Here is a 26826-nt window from a genome sequence, read left to right on the forward strand (position 1 = left end):
ATAATGTTCACTTTCGTCGCGTAATAGATTGCTCAATAATTTTTGTCGTTCAATGAGGAATCCAGGTATTAGTTTTGTCGTTTTATTTTTCTAAAGATGGTGACTCATTCGTATGTTTACAATTGTTCAAAGTTATCGAACAACCTAGTAATTAGGAATTTCCTAAACTGCAGTACGAATAATGTGTAGAAATAGGGAAGTCAAATATAACTAACGATTAACGTTCAATTTTGTTTAACCGTTCGTATATTGTTCATCTTATTTTGCAACGAACGGTCGTTTTTATTACGAAATAAAAACGAGAAATTTACCTGAACAATAATGCTAATAAAGATAAAAAATCGAACAACTTTTATTGTCGCGATGTATTCGCGAAAAGCTCCGAAATATGTTTTCTCATCGAAATGAATCGCAAATGCAGAAAAATGAAAAGATAATCATTGAAATAAATAGTTACGAGATCTCGATGTTTTTTCAGCAGAGAATCGCGTTTCGCGTTCAGCTGCGAATTAAATAATATGTAAAAATAAAATGTAAACATGCAGGTTAGGGGAGCGAAGGTCTTCCAGTTTGCTAAAAAATTATTTTGCAACGAAAACGACTATACCTTCCCCCCTGACTGTAGAAACGGAGGTAACTTTATATTATTGGAACTTGATTCGAGCATTAAGGTGAGTTTAGTCCACGTTTCAATTTTCCAAATCTGACATTTCCGAGCAAAATCAGTTTTGAAACTTGATGCAGTGTATGTGTTCGATGCTGCGCGCTTACTCTTGGGTTATGTTCTCTTCTTGGGAATACATGTTCGTTTTCCTCAATTATAAGTTTGGATATCCGTTTCCCATGTGCGCATCGATCAAAATCAGCCCGGCATAATGGAGAACTTGAATTAAGAACTGTCACGATTTTATCCGTCGTCGCTTTATAATTTTCGTCCAACCAGGAATCGTCGAAGCTACAGTAATCAGTGTCGCTGTTGGAAAAGTTTTCAGCGTGGCTCAATTTGCGTTGAGTTGTTATCGACGTGTTATCTCATTGGGAAAATTAGTTTCGAATATTTATTCATAATTTTATACGATTATCTCCACGATGCGATATCTAAAATAATGTAAAAAGTTAACAAAAGTGATTCGATTCGTATGAGAAAATTGCACGGTTTCGTTAAAAATTGTAATTTCTGTTTTCTGGCGTGGAAAAAATATCCAGTCGCCGAAATTGTGTAATAATTTCCCCTGCTAGTACTCAACATCTTCACCGAGGAAAGGATTATAATTTCTTTGTATTCGTTGAAACGCTCCGTTGCATTTGGAAGATATTTTTTCACTTATTTATTTTTATTTAACCTCTTTCTTCCACGTTAATGATACAAGAAAAGAAATCAACGCACCGTATGTGAAGAAGAAAAGAAATCAACGTATCGTACGTAAGAATCTGAGTTTGTAATTACCAACGAGCGGGGTTCGGTGAAAGCTGGTTTTCGACTTAACTTTGTACTTTTAAACCAAACTCGAATCGACTTATAATACATCGATCAATGTATCTCGAGCAAAGTATTTTCCTGCTAGAGAAATTTTAAAAGACTCGGCAATCGCTCGATTCATCTGTCGCAAGTAGTTCCCCAGATTTTCCTCAAAGTGTTCGTATTCGATGTTACGGAGAAAATTTGATAAATTTTCCGCCTGGTGGCGTTCTACGAGCTCCTGCTTCGCAAACAGAAATTTTAATGCCGATGGGTCAACTCGCGCGTTACGAATAGTTGGGGCGTCGTCGAAGCTAATTATTCCCTTGTATCGACTCGAGGATTCCCCCTCGTGCGAGTTTCCCTGGAGGTTTGGTCCTCCTCGAACGATGATCGGGAATCGATTTTCTCCCTCGGCGTCGTGCGTTGCCGAGACGAAGACATGCCTCCAAAAATGGGGTGGATTAATGACGTCGAGAGACGGAAATTATCGAGAACCGAGGAAAGAGTGGATTCGACGTTTGCGACTCGCGCTTCGGCAAATACCTCTACGGGCCTTTCCGATCCTCCTGTTCGATTTTATTCCCGATTCTTCCCTGTTCCTTGCGTTTCCGTTCTCGTTTCCCCCCACCTGGTTCGTTTTATCGAGAACAGTGGACCCTGGCAAACATTAATTCCGTACGCAGCGAGAGAGACGGAGTACCGCTTCTGCTCGGGCACGATCATTAAAATAACGAGTGCAAGGATCCTCGAGAGGGCCACCCTCGAAGACGGCCGCCTTCTCGGTCGAGTGGAGGTTAAGCTCGGCCTCAAAGAGAAGTTGCGGAAACTAGAAATTTGTATCGTCGAGATGGATAGTTTCTGGCCGGAAAGCTAGAGGAGTCATAAAGGGAAGATAGTTAGTACGAGGGAGCTGCAATAAAGGGTGGTTCGGGTAATCTGGCTAGGGAATCGATGCGGAACTGGAATGAAAAGTCGGACACGAATCTCTTTTTTTCTTTTCTTTTCTTTCTTTCTGTTACACAGGATACGCGGTTCGCCAGATTTATTATCCGCATTCTGTGTCTTACCGGATAGAATATTTCTGTAATTATTATATTCAAGTTGCCCGAGACACTTCTTACGCTCCAAGTAATTTGTTTCTGGATTCGTTTGAGGTCATATTTCTCGTTACGGTTCCATTTATACACGACGCTGATTTTTTTAAATTCGGTAACGTGGTTTTGTAATTGATCGAAACGGTCTTATTTAATCCTCGTTGGATCATTGGGTGTAGCTTGGATTAGGAACGTACTAAGTATAGTTTGCCGAACATCTAGTTTTTATTTTCCGAAATTGCGAGAAAATAGTATTTTTTCATCTACTTAATAGTTGAATCAGAGAAAATTTATATATATATTATGATCGATTATAAATTATGAACTTAAAATTTATTTCTAAAATAATCGACAATTGTAAGGTTGTATATTGTCGAACTTGTATTATCTTTACAACACTTTCAGTTATTAAGGGGGTCTTATATTGTAATCCACCAAAAAATTCGTTTTCGTTTTTGTATTTTTTTTTTAAGAATAGAGTTTCAGAAATATATGCGCTATGCGCAAAGGCATATCGCCAAACTCGTAAAATTAACGAAATTATACGAATTGCTCGGTCGAGCTATTCGGTTCGTTGTTCCGTGTCACCGATCGGAAAGTACAGTAAAAAAAGTGAATTTAGCGCGGGCCAAGTAATAGATTGCTCGATAAGTTTTGTCGTTCGATAAGAAATGTGGTACCATTGTTTGCGATACTACTGTTCGATGAACATGTGTGAAGTTTCATGTAGATCTGCCGACTCATTTGTATATTCACAGTTGCTCAAAGTGGAAGTGTCACAATATTTTTGTACAATGGAATAAACGACAAAACTTATCGAACAACCTAGTATGCAGCATGTGGAAAAGAAGAACAACCGTATACTGTCAAAGACACTATACATATATTGGAAAACAGGTATAGTAAAGAATACAAAGGGATTTTGGATATTGATCCATATAATGAAGAAATTACAAAAGAAATGAATACGTAGGTCATGTGGAGAAACGAATGGGCACCAGATTATGGAACGTAGAGAAAACAAACGAAGGTATCGGCTACATTTAGTCACTGCAAAGAAATATAAACTAGAGGCATTAACTGTAGATCGGTAACATCCTTGTCTTCGTTATCTACGTATCGTGTTTGAAAGTATGAGGGTGTGTGCAAAGATGAGCACTGCGTGAACCTGTGGCGTGAGTCATTAGTCTTTTAGTCTGTAATAATGTTGGGAATAACAAACACGTGTACGTACCAAGTACATTGCAATCACTAACAGTTTAATCATTCTCATTTATTCTAAACCTTCGCTAAAACTTATACACGATCCATCTCTGAGTGACAAGGTCATAGAAGTTACAAAAACAATTGATCACAAAGATGTCTGAGAGCGGAGATCCAATGATTTGGAGGTTTGCTCCAAAGCACGTTACTTGTGGACTCTCGGTAATTGAAATAGCAACATTTTTGGGCAGCAGGCTGAATTATAAAAAAATGTCCGTGACGAACATCGAATCGATCGATCGGGTAACAGTGTAACAGATGCTTCAAAGAAAGTCCCAATTGCACAAAGAGCTGAAAAATCATCAGAGCGGAGTTCTTTTGAACGGTCCTGGGCTGGCAGATTAGCTGTAATTATGATTTTAATTTAGATAATACAAAGAAAAACTTTGAATGTGTTTTCTTTTCAAAAGTATCTTTCCTGAATTGGTCGTTACGATATATCAAGATCTACCTGACCGATTACGGTCAAATTTATCATGTACTTTCGAAAAATATGTCGTTATAGTTTGGTTTACCAATCAAGTCAAAATCATTATTTTTTGTAATAATGTACTTCTATACATTATTTTGTTTTAGTCTGTAAATGTTAAAACTAATCAAGAGAAACTATTTCAACTTCAAAATACGCCATTTTTTTAATTATGGATGTTTTTTCTGTCTTTTTGGTACCTGCTATAGACAGATGTATCCTGATTAAGAATTTGTTTCCGTTCTCTGCTTTAAACAAACAGAACGGCTGAAATCGTAGCAACCATAACACTTTTTCGGTACGCGATTGCGCACGAGATACTGTACTACTACCAATTTTGACTATTTTTTGTTGTGAAATTTTTTAAATATTATTGAAAGAGTAACATATATATATATATATATATATATATATATATATATATATATATATATATAAAACACAGATGTAAAAAGTTGCATAGTCTCTTTATAAAAGGTAGCAAAGAAAGCATAAAAAAAACACGCTTTACAGTAGAAAACCTTCTTAAGGACTTCTTAAGGATTTCTTATTATACGAAGTACATTCCTAATTTTACATTTTGAATTACGTATTTCTAAAGTGAGCTGAAAAAATGTTGAGAGCGTTAAGATATCGAATTGGCTTGTTAAAGGCTATTAAAGTATATTTACTGCTGGATTCATCTAATACTCAGCTATTCTTCTAGGAATTAATTAGCAAGTGTGCTTCTAGGAATTAATTAGTAAATGCGCTTCTAGAAATTACTTAGTGAATAAAAAAAAAAGAGAAGAAAAAAAATTAATAATAATTCGCAGAAAATTTTTCTCTCGAATCGTTTAAAATTAATTCGTTTACGCGATTGTTTGCTGCATCTGTTCGCGACTGTGACGCAAGATGTGTCAAGCTCGGAAACTCGATATCCGCGTCATGCAAATACCTTGATAGTGCAAAATTGTGACTATTTCGCGGGTAGTGCTCGCACGAAAGTTGGAGAATCGAATTAAGCAGCGCGAAATTGAAGAGAAAAATAATCCCGTTGGACGGACCGATCTGTCTTTCGAGTTTACATTGACGCGGGGTAGTTGTGCAGTTCGCGAGTGCATTTCCTGTGCACGGGTTGTCACTATCGTGCTTGCGATGCGCACGGAGCTGCTGCATTCGGCGTTGAAAACGCGAAGCCACCTCGATACGCCCGCGAGCAGGAAAAAGAGATCGGAATCGTTTATTTCGGTTCGTATTCATGGCCCGTGAAAGCGATAAAGTGTGAACGCCAAGCGCGAGGGAAACTCTTGACAATGTATAAATGGTTCGTTAAAAAGCGAAAATGTGCGGAGAGCACGGTGTGTCTGACGGTCCTGTCGCACGAAATGTTTTAAATATAAATTTAAAATGAATTCTTCGATACTCTATATCGATTTTTTGTTAATCGCAAAAAGAGCGGGATACGAGTCACGTTAAATATAGAGAGGGTGAGAAACGCCCCTTGAGCGTGTCTACATTATTCTACCAGTATTTTTACGAGTGGTTGTGGTTCACAACGTTGCAAGAGAAATATTATAAAAGAAGAGCAATTTAATTACGATATGAAACTATCGGTCAATTGCAAGTATGCGATTAAATTTCATAAATCGACGAGATTTTTGAATATTCGTTAATGCGAACGGTTAATTTTCAATTGATAAAATGTCCTATAAAGAATCTCTAATAAATTTTTCACAGAGGGAAGCTCTCTGTGAAAACAATCTTCGAAAATATCTTAAAAATAATTATTTAAATTTGAAATGATTTGAAAATTCGAAATAAGTAATTCTGAAGTCGTACATTGCCAACGACTTGCAAGCCTTAAAGCAGTCATCAATTTTATCGATGTTATGAGTAATCGAATTATCATTAAAATGTCTTTATTCGAATGTTCGTCGAATGTCTCGTTCATTGTTCGGTGTCTTCTCATTTAAACAATTTCAATCGAACGAACGAAGCTGTGCATCGATCACTTTCTCGAACAAATTTTGCGACGAAATTCAAAATCTGTTTCAAATTTATCGCGTATGGTGTCCAATCGATAGCTGTTCCGTAAGTGCTTGCGCGTGTAATCTCGTTTGGGGCGCAGTGGGAGGAACCAATGTCACATGGTTAACCGTTCAACCATTCAAATCGGTTGATCGATTGACGATTAATCATTGTTGTTTTCGATGTTTGCGGTAAATTATCGCTTTTTTCTCTTTCTGCGGGACATTTCACTAGATACATTCTTTGGAATTCCTAATTTACTCGGTAGGCGAGTATCTCGGAAAAGTGTAGTTATCATCATTAATTTTTTGCTCCGTAATGGTCTAGTCTGGTCTAGTTTTCTTTTTAAATTAATAAAGCAAAAGATAGCGATCTCAGTTGGGTCTGGGATAGTTTACGAGACAATAAAAGGTTCCAGAATGAAAAATACTAATCTAGGTTGGTTTACAAGACAATAACAATGAATAAATGGTTTTAAGTTCAAAATGAATTGTAATTACTTTCTATTTTCCTCTTTATACTTGGCTACTAATTGAAGTGCCCCTAGCAACAGGTAATCCGATGCTCACGTGAGTCAGAATCTCATATTCGTTAAGGTGTACTGTAACACAATGTTTTTAATATCTGTATGTAAATGCGAGGGACAATTATATTTTACATGCAAGAAATTAAAGAATATACTCCATCAAGAATATTTCAAGACGGTCGTATTCGGCAAGGTCGTTTCCTTTGTGACAATTATCGAATTATTTACTAATTAAAAGCATAATTTTAGTAAGTAGTGTATCGGGTCATTGTCGATATTACAATATTGGAAAGTGGGTCTAAGGCCAAATAATAATTTTTTGATTTGTATTAAGTTCTCCTTAATCGAGAACTATTAAAGGAGAAATGTATTTGGCTAGATGGGATAAATATGATTGGCAAAATTTTTTTCTTAGTAAACTAAGAAATCACGATTTTAAGTTATTGTCAGTTCTAGTAATATGAGAAACATTTGACTCAGAGTGATGAAATTTAGGCTCTTTTACGACAGCCAGACACTTTCATTGCTTTATTGTATCGCTTCATTGTATGGTCATTCTTTTGTAAATTTTGACGTATTAACTTTGGAGCAGTGCTTAAAAATCTAACAATGTCGCGACAAAATCGGATAACGCTATTTTTAATTACGTAGAATATTAGAAAGAAACATATCCATACTAAAATTTCTTAATGTATTTTTTTTACTCAATTACATAGTATAACCCTTTCTTGAGCTGTGCATTTCCTAATCGAACAATTCGTGCAATTCAGCGTCTAATTAACGTTTAAACTAGAGATATTTAAGCGAACGACGGTAAAATTTAAGTTGATGGTAATCCAGGTATTTGTGTTTAATTTGTGAAAAACGTAGACTTGAAGTACTTGTTAAAAATTGAAATTACCAATTCCTCAAGGACAATGAAACTTTAACGTTGCGCAAATCGTGGAAAATGTACTCGTGTTCTGTAATGATGGTAAATGCATCGATGGGACATCAATGGACGACACTCGGTTGGAATAATTAATCGCGCAATTAACTAATTTGCTTGTTCGAGGAGGAGGCCCTCGAGTGAAATGCACTTTCATTCGGCGCTTCATAAAGAATGGTTGAAAGTGCTTAAATGGAGGGAATTGAGGAATCCATTAGGGCCAATTAAGCGTATTCTGGACGATACGAATAAATGAGTTTCGAATGACCGCTTTTCTGCAAACTTTTTTCAGTCGAATCTTTGCGTAATTTACGTGACCAGCGCACGCTACCGAAACTTACGTCAGTTGTGGACGATGAAATAACGCGTCCAGAGTCTTCAAATATAAGAAACAGTACTCTCAGTGTAAATGGAAACTAATATTTACACGTGACAAGTTTCAAAATTCCATTCGTTATCGATTTATGAATTTTACTATTTATTATATATGATTTTCGGGCACCAAATACTATTCAAAGATTCATTCGTTAACCTTTAATAATTCTTAAAAATATCGATGCAAGTACATCATTTTCGAACTCCAAGTTTATATTTACAACACTGACATTAGATGTGCAAAACTCATATTTCAGGTTTTTAATGTCCTTTTTTTTTAATTTGAAATCCAGTTAATTATCGATGTTATTTTTTACAATTTACACCGTACGGCCTATAATCTAAATCTATACGGATATTTAATCAAAAATTTTGTACCGAATCGAAACAACGTACGTTATCGCTCTGATCGATCAGCAAAAGCGTCTATAATTATTACTCACCATGTATTGGCAAACTTATGAAAATGAAATTTGATGTATATTCTTTGCTTGTCCATAGCAAATTTTTTTGATTCTCTTTAAATTGAAAGTCCATTTATGTTACTGCTATTATTAACATTTTTGATTCCAGTTTACTTTTTCAATTTATTTATCGTAAACGTTGACTTTTTATTGAAGCTTGTTTTCTATTTCTACCCAATTATTTACAAAGTATATCTTAAAGTGTCCTGTTAAAAGCAAATTTTGAATTTGAATATCATGCGAGTTAAGGGGTGGTTTATCATGAAAATATAAACGCATTTTTACGTTTCGCGGAAATGACGTAATGTTGTTGTTTTAAATTGTTTCAAAACAAACAACAGTTGCAAGGATAGCAATATTTGTCGAGAGGTCGACGCAAAATCACGGGTGCGGTGTCGCGAGCAAAGAAACCGCGCACAAATTCGTTGCGACGTCGTAAGCACGTGATATATGTATTTTTAGTAGCTAGAAATGTATGTGTATTCAACGACGCGTTTACTTTTTCATGATAATATAGTGCGTTATTTGATAATAGTCAATCTCGCGGAAAATAGGGACTTCGACTGAAATTTACATTTAAATTCGACGGCTTCTCTTTTTCCAGGGAGATCGAAAATTATACCAGGTTTGCGTGTATGTACACGTAGATACACAGTGGAAGAAGATTGGTCAAATTGGATCACTTTCGACATTTTCCAAGCTTAGAATATTTCTAACGAACAAATTGAAAATATTTGTATGGATCAATGTGTAGGAAATTTTTCTCGAATAAATTTTAACATTATTTTATTTAAAAAAGGGAAACGAAAGACGGGTTACTTAATTCGAGCTACTGGTGTACTAATTTGAACCGTAACGTTGTTGTAAAATATAAGTCTATTTGGTAAATTAAATAACAAAGATAATACAATTTTGTGCAAATATTCTTAATATTACAATTGCTTAAAAAGGGGTAATGTTTTTATTAGATACCTATACAATGTAATAAATTATGATCAATTGGATTAAAAGAAATATTAGATATACTAATTATTTGACGAAGATGAGAAAAAAATAATTATATATCAAAATGTTGATGTTTCTACATAGTAAAAGAATAAGAATTTAGGAATTTTGCAAATGCCACTCCTCTAGCACGTTTACTTAAGGATTAAATAATAGATTGTTCAATAAATTTTGTCGTTCGATAAAACGAATTATTGAGCTACCTAGTACTATACTGTTCAATAAGTTTTATCGAACGACAAACCTAGTAATAGCTAAAGTATGAATGTATGATACTAAAACATTTATATTACATTCAAAAATTGAAAAGAATATTCAATTAGATCGTATGTATATTCAAGAAGTATCAATAGAGATATTAAATTAACCTAAAGCGACTGACTCGACCTGTTTGTATAGTTTTCGTATACCTATAAAACTTCCAGTGACATATGAAACGGTAGTTCGATCGTAGATGTAAAAGAGGTTGAAAAATGATGTGTGTTACGTATCGATTAAATAAAAAAATATATTATCTTTTGATTACAAAACATTACAAAAGGGAAGGAATTGCGGAGTGTCGATTGTGTCGCATTAAATTTGGTTTCGGATCGGTGTCTCGAATCTTTGATCGTTGATTGTTCCGATAAACTTGTCTCTAAATTGCTTGTAACTGTAAGGTGTCGGCGAAAAATTCGGTGATTCTAGATACAGAACACAGGAAACGCATTTCCGGGATGTTTAATGATGACAAACGAGCGTCGTTATTATCATGGCGTTGCGACGACGGGCAAAAAACCATTCGTTCAAATTAAGAAGTTGATTCGGATTTAATGGTGTTTTGTTTGGCTGGTGGGAACACACGGATGCGTTTCACCCTCTTGGTTTTTCGCGATATTCCGCTCCCTCTTCTATGACATTTCTCTCCCCATGTGTCGTGTACCACAACATTGAGTTTAAACGAAATCAAGTCGTATTTTACACACTGATTTTCACTTTTCGTTCGGTTTACTTTGATATTGTTCCTCGTTCTCGTTGGATTCGCGAATAAAATAAAATTTCTTTTTTCTCTCTTCGTTTTTTTTTTTGCAGTTAGTTCTAGTAACAATTTTTAATTAAACTCTCGGTCGATCGTTCTCTTGTTACCAAAAGAAAACTTTTATTTCATTTCTCCGGGCACGAGTGCTCTCGTGCAGTACAACTGAAATGCACTTTGAAAACGCATTGAACAAGTTTCTAAACATATTTTCAAATTTTACCGCACAAGGATCGAAATTAATAAAACAAATACAGAAATTAAATCTGTTTTTTCTCCTCTCATTTAGCAGCAACTATTTACATATAATAGGTTGCTCAATAAGTTTTGATGAATATGTGTGAAGCTTCATGTAGATTTGTCGACTCATTCGTATATTTACAGTTGTTCAAAGTGGAAGTGTCATAATATTTTTTTACGATGTAAAAAATGACAAAACTTATCGAACAACCTAGTATAATATGTGCATAAGCCACGGATAACGCTTGGAAATTAAAAATTATCATTAGATGACCGCTTCGGTAACTAAATTAAAACTAAACATGTAATACAGCTTTAATCATTGTGATTCAAAACCTCTACAAAAGAGACTTCGATTATTTGAAGAAAAATTTTAAATACGCCGTACATTCGGATTGACATGGCTTTTTCAAAATATGAACATTAATTTCGAAATGATGCGATTACATAATTTAGTATGCGAATGAATCGAATCGACCGAATAAAATAAATATGTATACAATGTGCGGTACAACCGAATACGAAGTGATTTTACATAAAACGACGAATCGAAAGTGTGAAATATAATTTTTTTTTCTGTACAAAACTTTATTTTTGAAATGAAAAATTTTATAAAAATATGGAGTACGAGTTAGTGAGAAAGTGAGAAGTAAACTGTTTGATGAGCATGTCGACTCATTCGTATATTTACAGTTGTTCAAAGTTGAAGTGTCATAGTATCTTTTTACAATGGAAAAAAACGACAGAACTTATCGAACAACGTAGTATGCAACCTCATGTATATATTTCTGAAGAACTGTATATATAATGATATAAATAACTATATTATGCCATTTTATTACATTATTGTACATTGTATACCAACATAATCTCTTAATAAAGATTTTGAGTGTAATAATAATAAGAAAAAAAAAAAAAAAAGAAACAGATACATCTGTACAAGTTCGTAATTAAACGAGCAGTAAGTAATCCAAAATCAATGAAAAACAAGGAAAAACCAACTCGATAGAAGTCAGTTAAAAAAAGGAAATTCATAAAAATTTGGATATTCTTTGGATGTAATTGTTGTGAAAAAGTTGAAATACTTCTCATCGGACTGATTATGAGAACTCATCAGTGTGTTACGCGCATATAAGCACTTGGACAGGTGTGGAGGAGCGGTCTGTGTAACGTTAACTAAATTCTGGTTACACTGACGGCCGTGTTGGCCATGCGTAATCCGGTTTAATCCTCGCAAAAAGACTAGCCAAGGCTCAAGTGGATCAAGCCAGCATTAGTCGGCCGTGCAGTAGTGCATCCATACCGATGCCGTTACTCGATGTCCAGCCTGAAATGGATTCATTCTACTTTCAGAAATAATTGTTCTCGGTCTGACGATGAATTCCACGTTTCATGATATCCATCGATTCGTCACTGGGCAAATTGACGATGATTACTAGAGCAATGAATGAACAGAATTTCGATTTTTTTTGTTAGTTCAGTGGCTACGGATTCTATTTTGCGAAAATTGTTGTTTGGAGTACGAGTGCATACATATACATACACGTGCAGTGGTACAATGTTTGTCGAGTGTCATACCTACACGAAAAAAATACAGATTTTATTTGAGATTTTCTTTTCTTTTAGTACGAACTTTTACGCATGTATACAAATCATTTATTTTTTAATGTTTGGCTCGTGAAACTCTCGACGTAACAAATTTTACGTGCTTTTGACACTTTTATTCGAGGCAATTTTTTTACAGAACGATATACGAGTAATTCGAAATGATATTCTCATGCACCACCGATATACGCGGAGGCCAAGTGTAAGAACGTAGATATTTCTTGAGAGTAAGATGTTAAAGAATCTTCTGTTATTATTGACGATTTTTCATTTTGATAAGACTTTTGCTCCAATGTCAACGAATCTTTCGACCAGATGACATTCACACTTGCACTTACATTGTAGATATTTGTTAAAATTAAACGTAAAACAAAATATTTTCAAAATTATAATTAAATCTGTTTTGTTATTCGAAAATGTTAAGAAATGAAACAGAAATAATTACATTTGATATATATTTTTATAATTATTTTATTTTAATTTTTGTTACTTACTTAAAAATATTTGAATATTCTCATTGCGTAAAATATCAATTATTTAACGTTCAATTGAAATTAGCTTATACTAATTAACTGTCGTTGCATATATTAAATAACTAAAAAAAATTAATTATTTGTAGTTAATTAATTTTATCCTCGACATCTCAACGAGGTGGGAAGTTGAGAGAAAAAATTAATTTCTCACTTGTTAACAAACCCGGCACGTAACTGGTTCGATTGAAGACAATGCGATTGACTCGTGATGAGAGTTTCAGTGAGGTCAAGATCGACTTTTCTGTTGCAGCCTCGCTTCTTGAGGAATAATGATAGCTTTTCAAGGAAACGGTGACCAAAGAGATTAGCCGGAAATACCACTTTTCAGATCAAATTGAAAGCGTTTGAAGATTGTTTGCACAGTACCTTTTACGACTTTCCTTTTTTTGTTCCTCTCGCGAGAAATTTAAGCTATTGTAGTATCCGTTTATTGTTTATTATCGAGAATTATTGTTTATGTATTACTGCAATTGATCAGAAATTTACTTCTTTGATCAATATTATTTTAATTAATTTATAAATGAAAGAACAATGAAATGCAGAAAAAGTATTTGAAAGTATGTTAATTAACTTGCAAAATTAATAATAAGAACGTTTTTAAACGAGTTGTAATGCGAGCAACAAACTGCGTACATTTGCAAAATTAAAAACTCTTTTCAAGTAACGAATCGTGTACAACTGCTATGGCGTAATTACAGAAATTTTAAACACAATTCATTGAAAGCATTTATATATCGCAGAATAAAATCTGCTGTGTTGCAAGGAGATTTGTTTTTAAATTTTTTAGATATTATTTTAATTAAAAGTTACTCGAAGAAACGAGTTTTCGACGAGAAAAAAAATGTTTTCAATCAAAATTGAAAATAACTTGACGTTAAGTGAATTAGATTGAGTAAACACAAAATACTATAGGCCGAAAGTAGAATTTCAAAACATTAACCTTGCATTGTGACGTTAAATTTTACTTTGTATTTAGAATTTTTATTATAAATTTTCAAAACAAAAGATTATGCATTCGAAAACTTAATAAAATATTTTAATTATAGCTCCTACGGTATATATAATAATTACAAATTTGATGAAAAAACCAATTATTTTGGTTTATTCCAATTATATTAATTTCTTTCGCTATTAATAAGATTGTATTCATTCCTTTAAATTGTTCGAAAATGTGATTCTTTAATTGTTTTGTGTAATGTATAATAATATGACAAATACTTGGATTATTAATAGAAATGCATCAGAAATTTACTGTACATGAAATATCGAATCTTAACCAAAAGAAGAAAAAAGAATTCTTTTTGTATTATTACAATATATTCAAAGAAGCACATATTATGTTCGAAACGTTTATTTATTAAACAAAAACCGCCGGTTAAAAAACTTGTCTAATTTCAACTATAAATAAAACACTGACCATTTAATAATGGTTGCCTTCGATAGAATAAAATAAATTACATAATACATCCACTGAAACAATGTCCTTAAGCAACTATAATCGTTCTAAGTGCAGTTAGCGTTCTGCAGCTGGCAATTATATAGTCGTCTTCAGCTACAAGGGGGTTAAGTAAAGGTTAATGTGACAAATAAATGTGCCACGATATTTTATTCGTGTTGACCCCATAAATGGTAAACAAGACGGTATCTAAATCAGAGATTCGTTTAAGGATATTATAAAACTAGAAAAAAGTGGTACTGGATGTTTCATAATGTACAATTTTGAACGAGACTACTGTTTCCGCTAGTGCAATGATGCACTTTACAAAATGCAACTGTACTCTTTATTGAAATGGAATCATGTTTCCTTTTCTGCATACAAACTTCGTTCAAAAAATAAAATAACTTACTTGTAATACAGTGTTATATTCTTTAACTATGTATTTCATTCTTCAACCTTCTATTGCAAGTTCATATTGATTTATCCATCTGTGACATATTAATCATTTCTTTTTGTTCGTCTCTTACTACATATATACAATTTGTTTTTTCTTATTATAGTGGTAAGACTTTAAACTCGGGGTCGAAACGTATATACGTTATTATTATTATATAAATATATTACGCTTGTACTGACTATTTTAATTATTATTTTATTTTTCGTTATCAGAAACAAGTAAGTCTTTCGTTTTACTTTCTACTATTATCAACTATGGAAAAGATACACGCCGATTATATTGCAGGACTCAACCTCTATACAAGTTATATATACTTTGTTGAATGGATTTGTGGCTATTCTACTGACACGTAAATATTGTTTTTATTTTTCAGTGCTTGGCAGTTGTCGGAGCCAGGAGTGTGGACACGAAAGAGTGGTGGAGTGTGGAAGACCCCTTGAGAAAGTCTATAATAGCGAGTTGAGTTTAACGACGAAAAAGGAAGTACTGCTGCAACAGATATGCCCGTAAGTTTCTCCGAGTTCGTATATTAACCAGATCGTTTAACTTCATCGCGGTGCCTCCGGATGAATTCATTTCGCTCGTTATTCCAGGGGACACAGCTCCATTTTCGATCCGCATTGAGAAAACTTCTAGGAAAGAAAGTAGAAAACATTTCTAGTGAAGCGATCCTTTTCTTGAATTTCAATACTTTGAAAGGAATACTAAGAGGGAAAGAATCATCAGGATGATTAAAAAGTTTCATGCTGAATCCTTTTAACTTAGATGGAAGGAAAATATTTGACTCATTATTTGTTCTACCGAAGTTGCTTCAATGTTGGGTAGTTTATTTCGGGGATAAAGTATGCTGCTTAGAACAATTAATGGATCACCTACTCGAACGATGTATAATAACAGTAGTTGTGTACAATACAATATTTTTAAAACTACTACATGGTACACAGCGTCTCGTTAGTAATGGATGTAAGTTACACTATGTAGCTTAGGAGGTAAATTCAGGGCATCGAAGTCGTGGTTAAATTTCGTATAAACGAGAGTTCTATACCAACTTGTCTCCAAGTTACAAGCTTTTTCGTATTTTGGCTACGCAGAAGTCTGTTATCGAAGAAATTGTGAAAATAATCATTTTAGAATTATTTATCACATTTATTGTACATAAACGTATAATTCCTATTACAAATTTATGTACATAAACGTATCATTCCTAGATGAACGTATAATTCCTATTACAAATTTATGTACATAAATGTATAATTCCTAGATAATTATATATTGTTCTAACCGTTTTTTTCTTATCTTACAATTTTTCTCAAAATTTCAATGTCTCTTACAATTTTTCAATGCCCAACATTTTGTACCAACATTCGTAAGAATTTTAATAAGAAAAAAGTATATTTTCGCGTACACTTCGTTAATTATTAAATTCAAAACAAATGTAATATTCTTCTTACCACGAATTAGTATTCTTTCGAATTCTGATATGAAAATTTGGTCATTCGATGTAAAGAATTGATATGAATTCATTTTCCTCCGCTCTTACTGGATTCTGTTTTTTTTTTTTGTCCGCATTGCGGAAACTTACGGAGAAGTTAGGGGGAGTTTTTGATCGAGCCATTGTTGAACTTCAACACGGAACTCGAACGTTCTTGCTTACTCAGTGTCGTTAGAGTTTCGATGGTTTCGGAACCACCCAGTTTTTCGAGTCGATTGTACTGATAATTAGATCAATCGACGAAACTTTAATGGGAGGTAAATTTTTTTTTAAACGCGTTCCACTTTGGTTTTATTGACTATTCGTTCGTTTTCTTGATCGAGAAATTCAGGGAGCAAGTTGGTAGGGCTGAGAGAGAATTCAAATAAGTTCATTTGCTAATTTACAGAAAGTTTAAGGAGTGGAGTGGGCCAGAGATTTCTTTGGAGCTTTAAGTGGTCTTTTATATAGATGGATTTCGTATAGTCGATTTTTAAAAACTACGACGATTAGCTATTCTGCAAAATATTTCATTTTTATTTCGTTTAACTTTTCTTAAAACTCTTATTCAACTTTTCGCACTAATTTAATTTTCTAGGGAACAAATAATTTTTACTCATTTTTATTTTATACTGGTGAGACACTAACATCGATTTGACGTAAACATTGATCATAGATTCTTTTATTGTTCGTGGAATTGTTATTAATGTAGCGAAGCAAATTGTTTTAAATATCATTCAATAGGAATTTATTATCTATAAAACAATCTACAAACCCAGTTGCTTTAAATAGTGAAAAATGCGAAATGGACGTTATTCCGATGTTAATAATTATTTACTTTTCCATCGATAGTTTACTCGATAGATATTTACTTGCGGTAGATATTTACTTTTTTTTTTTTTTTTATGTTTATACGAAATCTTCGATTTGTATTCAAATATTTATTTTTCGTTCTTGCAGAATTATTAGAAATACCGTACGAAGCTGTTTTTTTATTTTGCAACGAAGCAGTGAAATGCGGGCAATTTGTTAAGTGAAATAAAAATTGTAAATCAGAGGAAGTTTGTAACGGTGCAAGACGTGGCAAATTATACGAAAGTATGTTTAATTAGTCGGTTGTTCGCGTGCAGATTTACGGTTCAGATTCATCTTCATTCTTCATCCGGGCTATCAAACTTTTGTGCGGGAATAATGACTCGCAGGTGGTTTTCCCTTCATTGAAGTAATTTTATCGCAAAGAACGTACTTCAAACACGGTGTTACTTTTATGTAAATTTCTCGCGAGGTCAACGAACCGCGTTCAATTATCGATATATTCGAATCTTTTCGTATAAAATTTGTAATCGTTTCGAATATTAGTTGATTTTACACTTTAACGTATTTTCTAATTCTCACAAAGCTTCTTTTGTATGTTTAAAGCACTGATTTATAGTGTTGGAAGAAAGGTCCCCTTCAAAAAGGAAAAAGAAAATGTTGCATTCGAGACAAGGTGTAGGTTTAAAATGATACAAAAAAATGATACTTCTGCGATTGTTACATTCCAACATTTTTCTACATCGAAACATTTTTTTTACGTTCCCTCTACATTGTCAGGTGTTGGCTCATCGTGGTGATCATGCCTGCCATTTTGAAAGTTGCCGATCCTTAGTGTTTGAAGGGTTTAAGGGTATATTGTTCGAACTTTAAACACAATCGATTCGATCGAAACGATTAATAATTAAAATTCGAACACAGAAAGCAAGATTATAAGTAGACGATCGTGTTGAATTAATTGTTTCGTAGCTATTACGAATCACGTTCGTTTTCAATCGTAATACTAGGCTGTTCAATAAGTTTTGTTGTTTTTTCAATTGTAAAAAGGTACTATGACACTTCAACTTTGAACTGTAAATATACGAATGAGTTGACAGATCTACACGAAACTTCACACATGTTCATCGAACAGTAGTATCGCAAACAATAGTACCACATTTCTTATCGAACGACAAAACTTATCGAGCAACCTATCAATTGAGCTCGCTATCGAGCAGAATCTTTAATGTTACGAATAACGAGAACGTTGATTCTATAGGATGTTTGAAAAGACATCGTTCGAAAACGAGCAGTTGAACTCGAATAAATAACAGTCACGCTCGTGTCGTAAGGAGATCGATACGAGAATTATTCGACTGACATTTCGCGAATTTTGGAGACTCGGTGAAATCAAGCGGCGGAGCGATAACGTGTTCGCGTGTACATAAAATGTGCGATTGTACGAATGCGCGTGATTTTCAGAGTCACGGCCCTGTACCATGTCGGAAAACCATAAATTTTCGCGACTGGGAAATTTTGTCGTAATTTCCACATTCTTTTTCTCGCGAAAGGGCCTCGAGAATGGTATTCCCGAAACGGAGGGAAATAAACGGTACCAGAAAAAGCTTAGGACTGTGCAGGTACTCGAAAGTTGGATAAACTTTTTACCGAGATCGTATCTGCCCACGTGCAATCTCTGACGGAGGAAACTTCTTGACTCGATATGTAGTAAATACTAAACGTAATTGCGCATTGGAAGTACAAAGTGTATTTTGCACATCTGGAGGAAATTAAAAGGAAAGGGATTAACTCTATTCAAATTAAACGATCCTACTGCAATGAAGTGGGTTTTCCCCATATAAGGAAAAAAAAAAAAAAAAAAGAATAGAACGAACGAAAGAAAGTTTTGTCTGGCGATATATTTTCACTATTTGCTTGTACGAAAGTATGAATCTGGTACAACGTGATGGAATGGAAATATAATCGTAGTAACTGAACGAATTTAGTCGAGTGTTTAAGAGATTCACAAATTTTAGAATTTTTTGACTCGGTATGTAGTAAATACTAAACGTAATTGCGCATTGGAAGTACAAAGTGTATTTTGCGCATCTGGAAGAAATTAAAAGGGAAGATTAATTCTGTTTAAATGAAACGATCCTACTGCGACAAAGTGGGGTTTCCGCATATAGGAAAGAAAAGAATAGAACGAATAAAAGAAATGTTTGTCTAGCGTGATGGAATGGAAGTATAATTGTAGTAACTGAAGAAATTTACTTGAAAATTTAAAAGATGCATAAAGTTCAGAATTTCCCGGAGTTCGGACGATTTAGAGTATTGTTAAAGAAGTTCAACCGTTAGAACTTTTGCTACTTCTAGAGTTCAAAGATTGGGTCTCGGATACATTGTTTCGAAAGATTTGAGACAGATGTACTCTAATTAGAATTCGCAGTTTTTCCGGCCATTAACGATTCAATTGAATCGAAGACTGTCAAAGTAAAAAGAAACGTGCAAATGTTGAATTGAAAAAATAGCGAAGAAATTATAATTCGGTTCATATTACGGTCAATGTGTCATTAGAGACGTAGCACACTGAACATCTTCTGTTTCGAGTAAAATAGCTCGACGTTGGATATTTGTGCTCCTAATGGGTACATGGTCCAACAATGCATTTATCGTTGATTCCTGGTCCGGTTCTTCAATTTCTTTCTCTCTTATTCTACATCTCGTAATCTTGTCGAGCCAAGGCTTTAAAGTTACTTTGCACGATGTAGGTGCGCGTTGAATATTTGTTACCGGTGGACTTCTTGATGAGGGTGAGAGAACTGCTAATTGCTCATTTGCGGGAAAATTCTTGTTGACAAGCCAGTTAATTTGCAGAGGACGAGGAGCAAGGCTTTGAAGATCTGGTGACCTGGCGCGTCAGAAGTGCCTCGTGCATCGCGTTAATAAGGATGTTCACCAACGATGCATGTTGACATCGATTTTGGTTTCGTTGATGGCTTCTAGCTGTGATTAATTAGATCCAATACAGGGAATAATTGCATTCTTTGCGTTCTTCGAGGATGCCCGAAACAATAGATCGTTTACTAGAAATCATCTTGCAAATCTTCATTAAATATTCATTTTCGTTGCTACTTTCGACATAACTTTCACCGAAGATGGTACGTAATCTTCAAACCTGTTCTCCTAAAGTGTCTTCTGTATCGTGTTTTGAAAATTTTAATACACTTTTACAATGGAGATTAGCTTCGCGTTAACTTGTAAATCCTTGCTATAAATAATGTTCGAAGTTTTAACCACAATCATGGTCAAATGCTCACAGTTTCCTGCGAGCGATATTCGTTTGACGCAATATGTACCATAATATTCGTAACAGATGTTATCGTACTTCGATGAAATAATGCGTCATTCGTCGATAATGTTAACTGTCGTTACGTAGAAGCTGGCGATAAACTAGAAAATAAAGAACGGAGATGGGACAGCTTTCACGAACTATTCTAAATTCCGTCGTACAGTGTTTGTAATCATCGTATCCGGAATCTGACAAGGGATAAACTAAAAACAGGGAATGGAGATGGAACAGCTTTCACGAACTATTCTAAATTCTGTCGTACAGTGCTTGTAATCATCGTATCCGGAATCTGATGGGAATTTTTGAGCGCTTCGTATGTAAAATATTTGGGAATGCGAGCGATAAGAATGGGCGCAGAAGAAACGCTCTCGGTCGATTTACGTTTCGCTTGAACCGAGTTGGAAGAAGTTCGTGCCAGTTTCTAAATTTCATGGATGCGTGCCGGTAAGTCCGTGGTAGCGCGAATACGACGAATTCGGCCGATTTCCCACTGCGCGAAATGCAATTGAAATTTGAAATTTTAATGCGAAAGCCGACGGGGGCACACTTGAACCGCCTTTCCTTATTCGTGCGGCTGCTCTTAAACTGGTTAGGTAGATTCAACACGCGAAATAATGCATCGCTATGATTCAATAGCGGAGAATTGAGGGGCTGCTGCAACACTTGACTTTCGCGTATGATCCACCTCTGTATCACTGACGATTGTAAGAGAATTTCTAACTTCTACAATTCGTCGTTATTTCCTGTGTAAAATGTACCCTTATGTACCATAGGTTTCGGATTTTTTGAACGGTTAACAATGAGCAGGATACGGATATAATAGGTTGTTCGGTGAAGCTTATCGAGCAACGTAGTACTGTATTGTTTAATAAGTTTTATCGAACGACAACTTATCGAACAACCTAGTATTGTACAATGGTATCCGAGTCATGGAAATTAGTTCTTTTCTAGCATAAAAATTCAGAAGCATTAAGAAAATCTGATGGTCGTTGTTGTTTGGGGCTGAGAGTACTACAGGAAGAAGAAAAAACAAAGAGAGAAGGAAATTTTCATTGTCTATCGTTAATTGACACTTCTCAGTAAAGAGGGTTAAAAGTTTCGATATGTACGAGTTGTTTTCAATCGAGTAGCGTAATCTAGTGGGAGATGGTTTCACGTGCAAGGAATTATCCAAGATGTAGAATAACATTTTTTTGAACGAGACTTCGTTTTCAAGAAAATATATACGTTCACTAAAGCCTATTATGTTTGTATAATGTGTAAAAGTAATAACTTACAATCAGAAATTATTACCCGTTTACCGCATTTTTTGCCTAAGAAAATTGTGATCAAAATAGCGAAGTAATGAAATTTTTACAATTTACTTTCTCACTGACTCGTACTCCACATTTTTATAAAATTTTTCATTTCAAAAATAAAGTTTTGTACAAAAAAAAATTATATTTCACACTTTCGATTCGTTGTTTTATGTAAAATCACCTCGTATTCGGTTGTACCGCACATTGTATACATATTTATTTTACTCGGTCGATTCGATTCATTCGCATACTAAATTGTATAATCGCATCATTTCGAAATTAATGTTCATATTTTGAAAAAGCCATGTCAATCCGAATGTATGGTATATTTAAAATTTTTCTTCAAATAATCGAAGTCTCTTTTGTAGAGGTTTTGAAAATATCGTGCGGTCGTCACAATGATTAAAGCTGTATTACATGTTTAGTTTTAATCTAGTTACCGAAGTGGTCATCTAATGATAATTTTTAATTTCCAAGCGTTACCCGTGGCTTGTGCACATATTATACTAGATTGTTCGATAAGTTTTGTCGTTTTTCTATCGTAAAAAAAGACTATGACACTTCAACTTTGAACAACTATAAATATACGAATGAGTCGACAAATCTACATGAAACTTCACACATGTTCATCGAACAGTAGTATCATTTTTAGAAAAATATAACGACGAATCTAATAGCTCCATTTTTTATCGAACGACGAAACTTATCGAGCAACCTATTACTTCTACGGTGTCTTCGAGTTTTCCACTCAGCGAAATTGTAATTAAAATCCGCAATTGATATGTGTCGTTACTTGACAACCATCGAGAAAGCTTGAAGGAAATAAAAGAAAAGTCGTGCTGTGATCGTCCCAGTAAGCAACAGCAAGATAATTATTTCGCTGACGAGGACAGATGTAAATACCTTATTGGATTTCTTTTTTTATTTTTCACGGTACTGACGTTAATGGAATTATCATTTCACGTGGATGCTACATTCTTGGATAGGATGGATCAAATTGTTTCTTCATAGTTCCATAGATATATTTAAAAGTATAGATTCCTTTTTACAATAATTATTCTACTTTCTCTGTAAAGAAATATAATTTAGTGACTATTAAAGACGACGTATAATTTAAAGTTTGGAGAAAGTACGAGGAGTCGATGTACAGTACTTTATTTTGATAAAAAGCAAGATCGAACATTTTGATCATTACTAGAAACTTTCTTTGTTCTTTTCTCAGGATTTCCTCTTCATTAAGGATAAGAAAAAGTACTTTCCATATTAAGAAACTTCTTTTATAATTCCCAGTCTCTTTTCAAGTTTTTACTCTATCTCATTAAATTTATACTTAAATAGATTTGATTTGTGCAACCTTATTAAAACTTTTTATTCATTGAAAAATATTTTAGAGGGGAAAAAACCTTTTGTTATAACGAAGGTAAATGAGACTGTAATAAAGATACTTGAATCTGTAAAGACAATTTTATTGGATCAACGTATTGTGCAACAGAAAATTATTCTGTAATATCCAATAAAAAGTAATAATTTGATGTGGTCGTATTTATCAAGTATTTACTCTAAATATTTTTATCAGCGAATATTAGAGGAGTATTATATATATAAAAAATAGGGGTTTATTTTTCTAAAATATTTCATCCGAGTATAATGTATTTTCTAATGTGAACTAGCAATTTTCTCTTAAAAAATTTATATTGCGTAATATTTGTTCAATTATCGAACATAATACCTTCATTTTTCTATCGTTATTAAGGTGCGAGACTTAAATACTGTAAGATCATTAATAATAAAAGCCCTTATTAATAAAAGAAATAGGATCTCTGTAGATTTTAAACAATTAAGGCTCAGACCAGTGTATTTTAACCACTATGCTGCAAATTGATCTAAAGAATTTTTCTCGAATGGAACACTTGGAAATATTTAAGAAAAAACGGAGAAAGACGACATAATATCTGCAACGTAAATATGAAAATGTTATAAAATGGTAAAACGTTATTCTCAACTGCAGCAAATACTTTCAATCCCGGAATAAATATCAATTGGAGCTAACCCTAATAGAAAATTTCAACGATAATCACAAAAGTGTTCAAATAATATTGTTTCTTTAAAGATATAATATTTTTCAATAGTATTTGATTCGTGATATTTCTCTCCACCTAAGGCATTTAACTATTACGTTGTAATTGCATTCTCTTTTCGTTATTACTTCTTTTAGTTATTCGTGTTCTGATTTTCGGAATTGAATAGTTTTGTTTCAAATCGTCGTTTCTTGCTTTCGAGATTCCAGTTTGCTCAGTTCGCGAAATCGAGAAGTTCTTACTTGCATGCTTCGTTGCTGAAATTAGCTACCGTCGAAACTGGAGAGAAGTCGGTTTGCTCGTTCACGAGATATATTTTTCCGACAGAAATGACGAAACTGTTCTCAACGAGTCGGAACGTTCCCTCGCCGCGTTGAACAATTTGTATCCACGTTCTGACTCGGCCCCCTTAGAAAGCGAATTCACCGTAATATGGGCCCCGTTACTTTAAATTTCCGAAGTTCCATCGTGGCAGGGCACTCGGTGCGCTTCCAGATCCTAATTACCATTATACTTTCATGCCCGCATCAACGAGTCTTTCTTCTTCTCGTAGACACATGGAGGCTGGCATAAAGTGCATCCAGACGTACACGGTCGAATGCTTGCAGGAGAAACAGAGGGGGCAGTTTTACTCTCTCTACGCGAGTACCAACGAGGTGATTATGGAGCTCTGTCACGACGGCCCTTATCAAGATGGTAAGTCGAACTAGCAATGTGTTTCTTACTTTCGCCGCTCGATATAATTACACGGATCGCATTTAATGCAATGACGGCACATTTAATGCAAATCCTTCGAAAGTTTTAACCCTTTGGGTTAAAAGTTTTAACACTTTCGACTTGGGTCGAATTTAACATCCAGGATCGTTTCAGTCGCCTTTCGAATTTTAATTTTACGGGATTCGAATTGAACAAATTCGTAGTATACGTACTCGTAGAATAATAATAATGCTGCTATTGGTATAATTTCGTTTACGATAAATAGAAATATAGAAAGAATACAAAATTTACGAATGATCCTGTAGTAAAGGTAGCCAATTATTTGATCAAATGCTAGATAAGGATAAAGATGTGTAAAAGAAAAATAAGATTAGACATTTAAAAAGTAAAATAAGTTGTATATATTCTATTGTATTAGATCGTCCCAAAGTTCTTGCCTTCTTTATTTTTTTACCGTATAAAGTAATATTTTCATCTTATCTATGAAGCTTATCTCTTTGCACAACCTTTTCCCATTTTTTAGACAACAATATAATCCTATCAGTATAAAATTTCTTTGCTTTATCGACAAAATATTTTTCTAAAACATTTTCTATCGCGTTCGCATTATCAAATTTCTTGCCAGCTAAACAATGTTGTAACGATCGAAACGAGTAGAAGTCCGATGGTGCAATTTTCAGAGAATAAGGTGGATGGGATAAAATTTCCCAACGAAATTCATATAAATTTTCTACATATCTCGTTCAGCATTCGGTCTGAGGTTGTAATGAAAAATCACATTACCACGATTTATGTATTGTAAGTTTTGTAGATTTTTCTGCAATTTTTTTTCTTCATTTTTCAAGTCGAACACGATACAGATCTGCGTTAATTGTCCGATTTTGAGAAACAAAATTCCTCGATAGTCCTATCGTAGAGAAAACAGAACTTCACGAGGGTGTAAACCAGCTTTCGCGAGTCGTTCTGCTGGATTTTCTCTTTCGGTTCAAATTCGTTTCCTTTGGGAATTTTCGTACACGATCCGTTTTTCATTTTCAGTTGCTACACTACAATATTTCACAAACGCATATGCGCAAGCAAGGATACGTGATTTGCTACACGATCGAGGCAATTACTTCGCGAGCTGAACCCACACGTCCAGCTTTGGCAGCATTTCCGTTTGCTTCAAACGTCTATGTACACATGCATTGAGATGTTTAGCATTTGCGACATTTCTCGCACCGACAAACTCCTCGTTTCGTTCACCAGATTACGAATTCCATCTTTGTCCGGCTCGTGGCTCATCTTCTAGATTGAAATTTCTCTTCCGAAATCGATCGAACCACTTCCTGCATGTTCCACCCGATGAAACACCTACCCCATAAACGACACACGTGTTATTTGTTGCACTCGTTGCCGTATTCCATTTTCCGGAACTCGTATAACACGAGATGACGAAAATCGACACTCGCTCATTACTTTAACGCGTGTTAAATATAAAATTCTTGTAACTTAACGATCTGTGGTTTTCTAACGGCTTCTATAGATCGAAACGAAGCATGAAAGTTTAATCATCCAAGTTCTTCTATCTCTGTGTGTTTGTAAAACATAACACGAGAACTATGAACTAGAAGTGCACGGGGTCAATAGTCATTCCAGAAGTCCTCTTGGAGATACAGGTCAAGATTGAAGAAGTTCACTGTGATCTTTTTTTCTAAAAATTCGGCCGTGAATCTGAAATTACTTTGGTAATGAAGTACCCTGTACAAAGCGAAAGGAAGTCTCTAATAATAATTAAATATTACCGAAGAGGATTTCTAATTGAAATGTAAATCAAATGTGCAGAGAACAAATAGTTTTGGTGTGCTTGAAACGTTGAAATCCGAAATTGTAATAGCGAACGTTCGACAACAATTTATGCTTAAGGAAACTTCAGGGCGAGTTTCTCAAGGGTTCCAAGTGGCTAACGATACGACCATTTATATACGAAACAAACTGGATAGGGTGTTCCAAGTACTTGTATTTCTCAGATTTTGAGTGCTGGTACGTGCCGTTTTCCGTGTCTCTGAGTCCAAGAGTGCCATAACGTTTTCGATTGCTTAGAAACTGTTAACTGACCATTCTCAGTTGTGGCGCTAGAGATGTACTTTGTGTTCTCCGTTTATAAGATTCGAAATAAACAATCCTTTCGTTTCAGGGGTCAATTTGACGTGTTTCAAACTTCTTTTTAAAATTACTTAATTATTAACCGTGTC

General features: G+C 34.3%; 1 protein-coding gene across 1 annotated transcript in view; it reads left to right on the forward strand.

Moving 5' to 3' along the window:
• The window catches only part of LOC143148111 (uncharacterized), a 72210-nt gene that overhangs the window by 24664 nt on the left and 20720 nt on the right, over nt 1–26826 (forward strand). The window contains exons 2-3 of the mRNA XM_076314039.1: nt 15258–15390; nt 24429–24571. Coding sequence (XP_076170154.1) covers nt 15258–15390; nt 24429–24571 — 276 coding nt within the window. The remainder of the gene's footprint in view (nt 1–15257; nt 15391–24428; nt 24572–26826) is intronic.

This window comes from Ptiloglossa arizonensis, chromosome 6 (genome assembly GCF_051014685.1).
Source record: "Ptiloglossa arizonensis isolate GNS036 chromosome 6, iyPtiAriz1_principal, whole genome shotgun sequence".
In the NCBI taxonomy this organism is placed as follows: domain Eukaryota; kingdom Metazoa; phylum Arthropoda; class Insecta; order Hymenoptera; family Colletidae; genus Ptiloglossa; species Ptiloglossa arizonensis.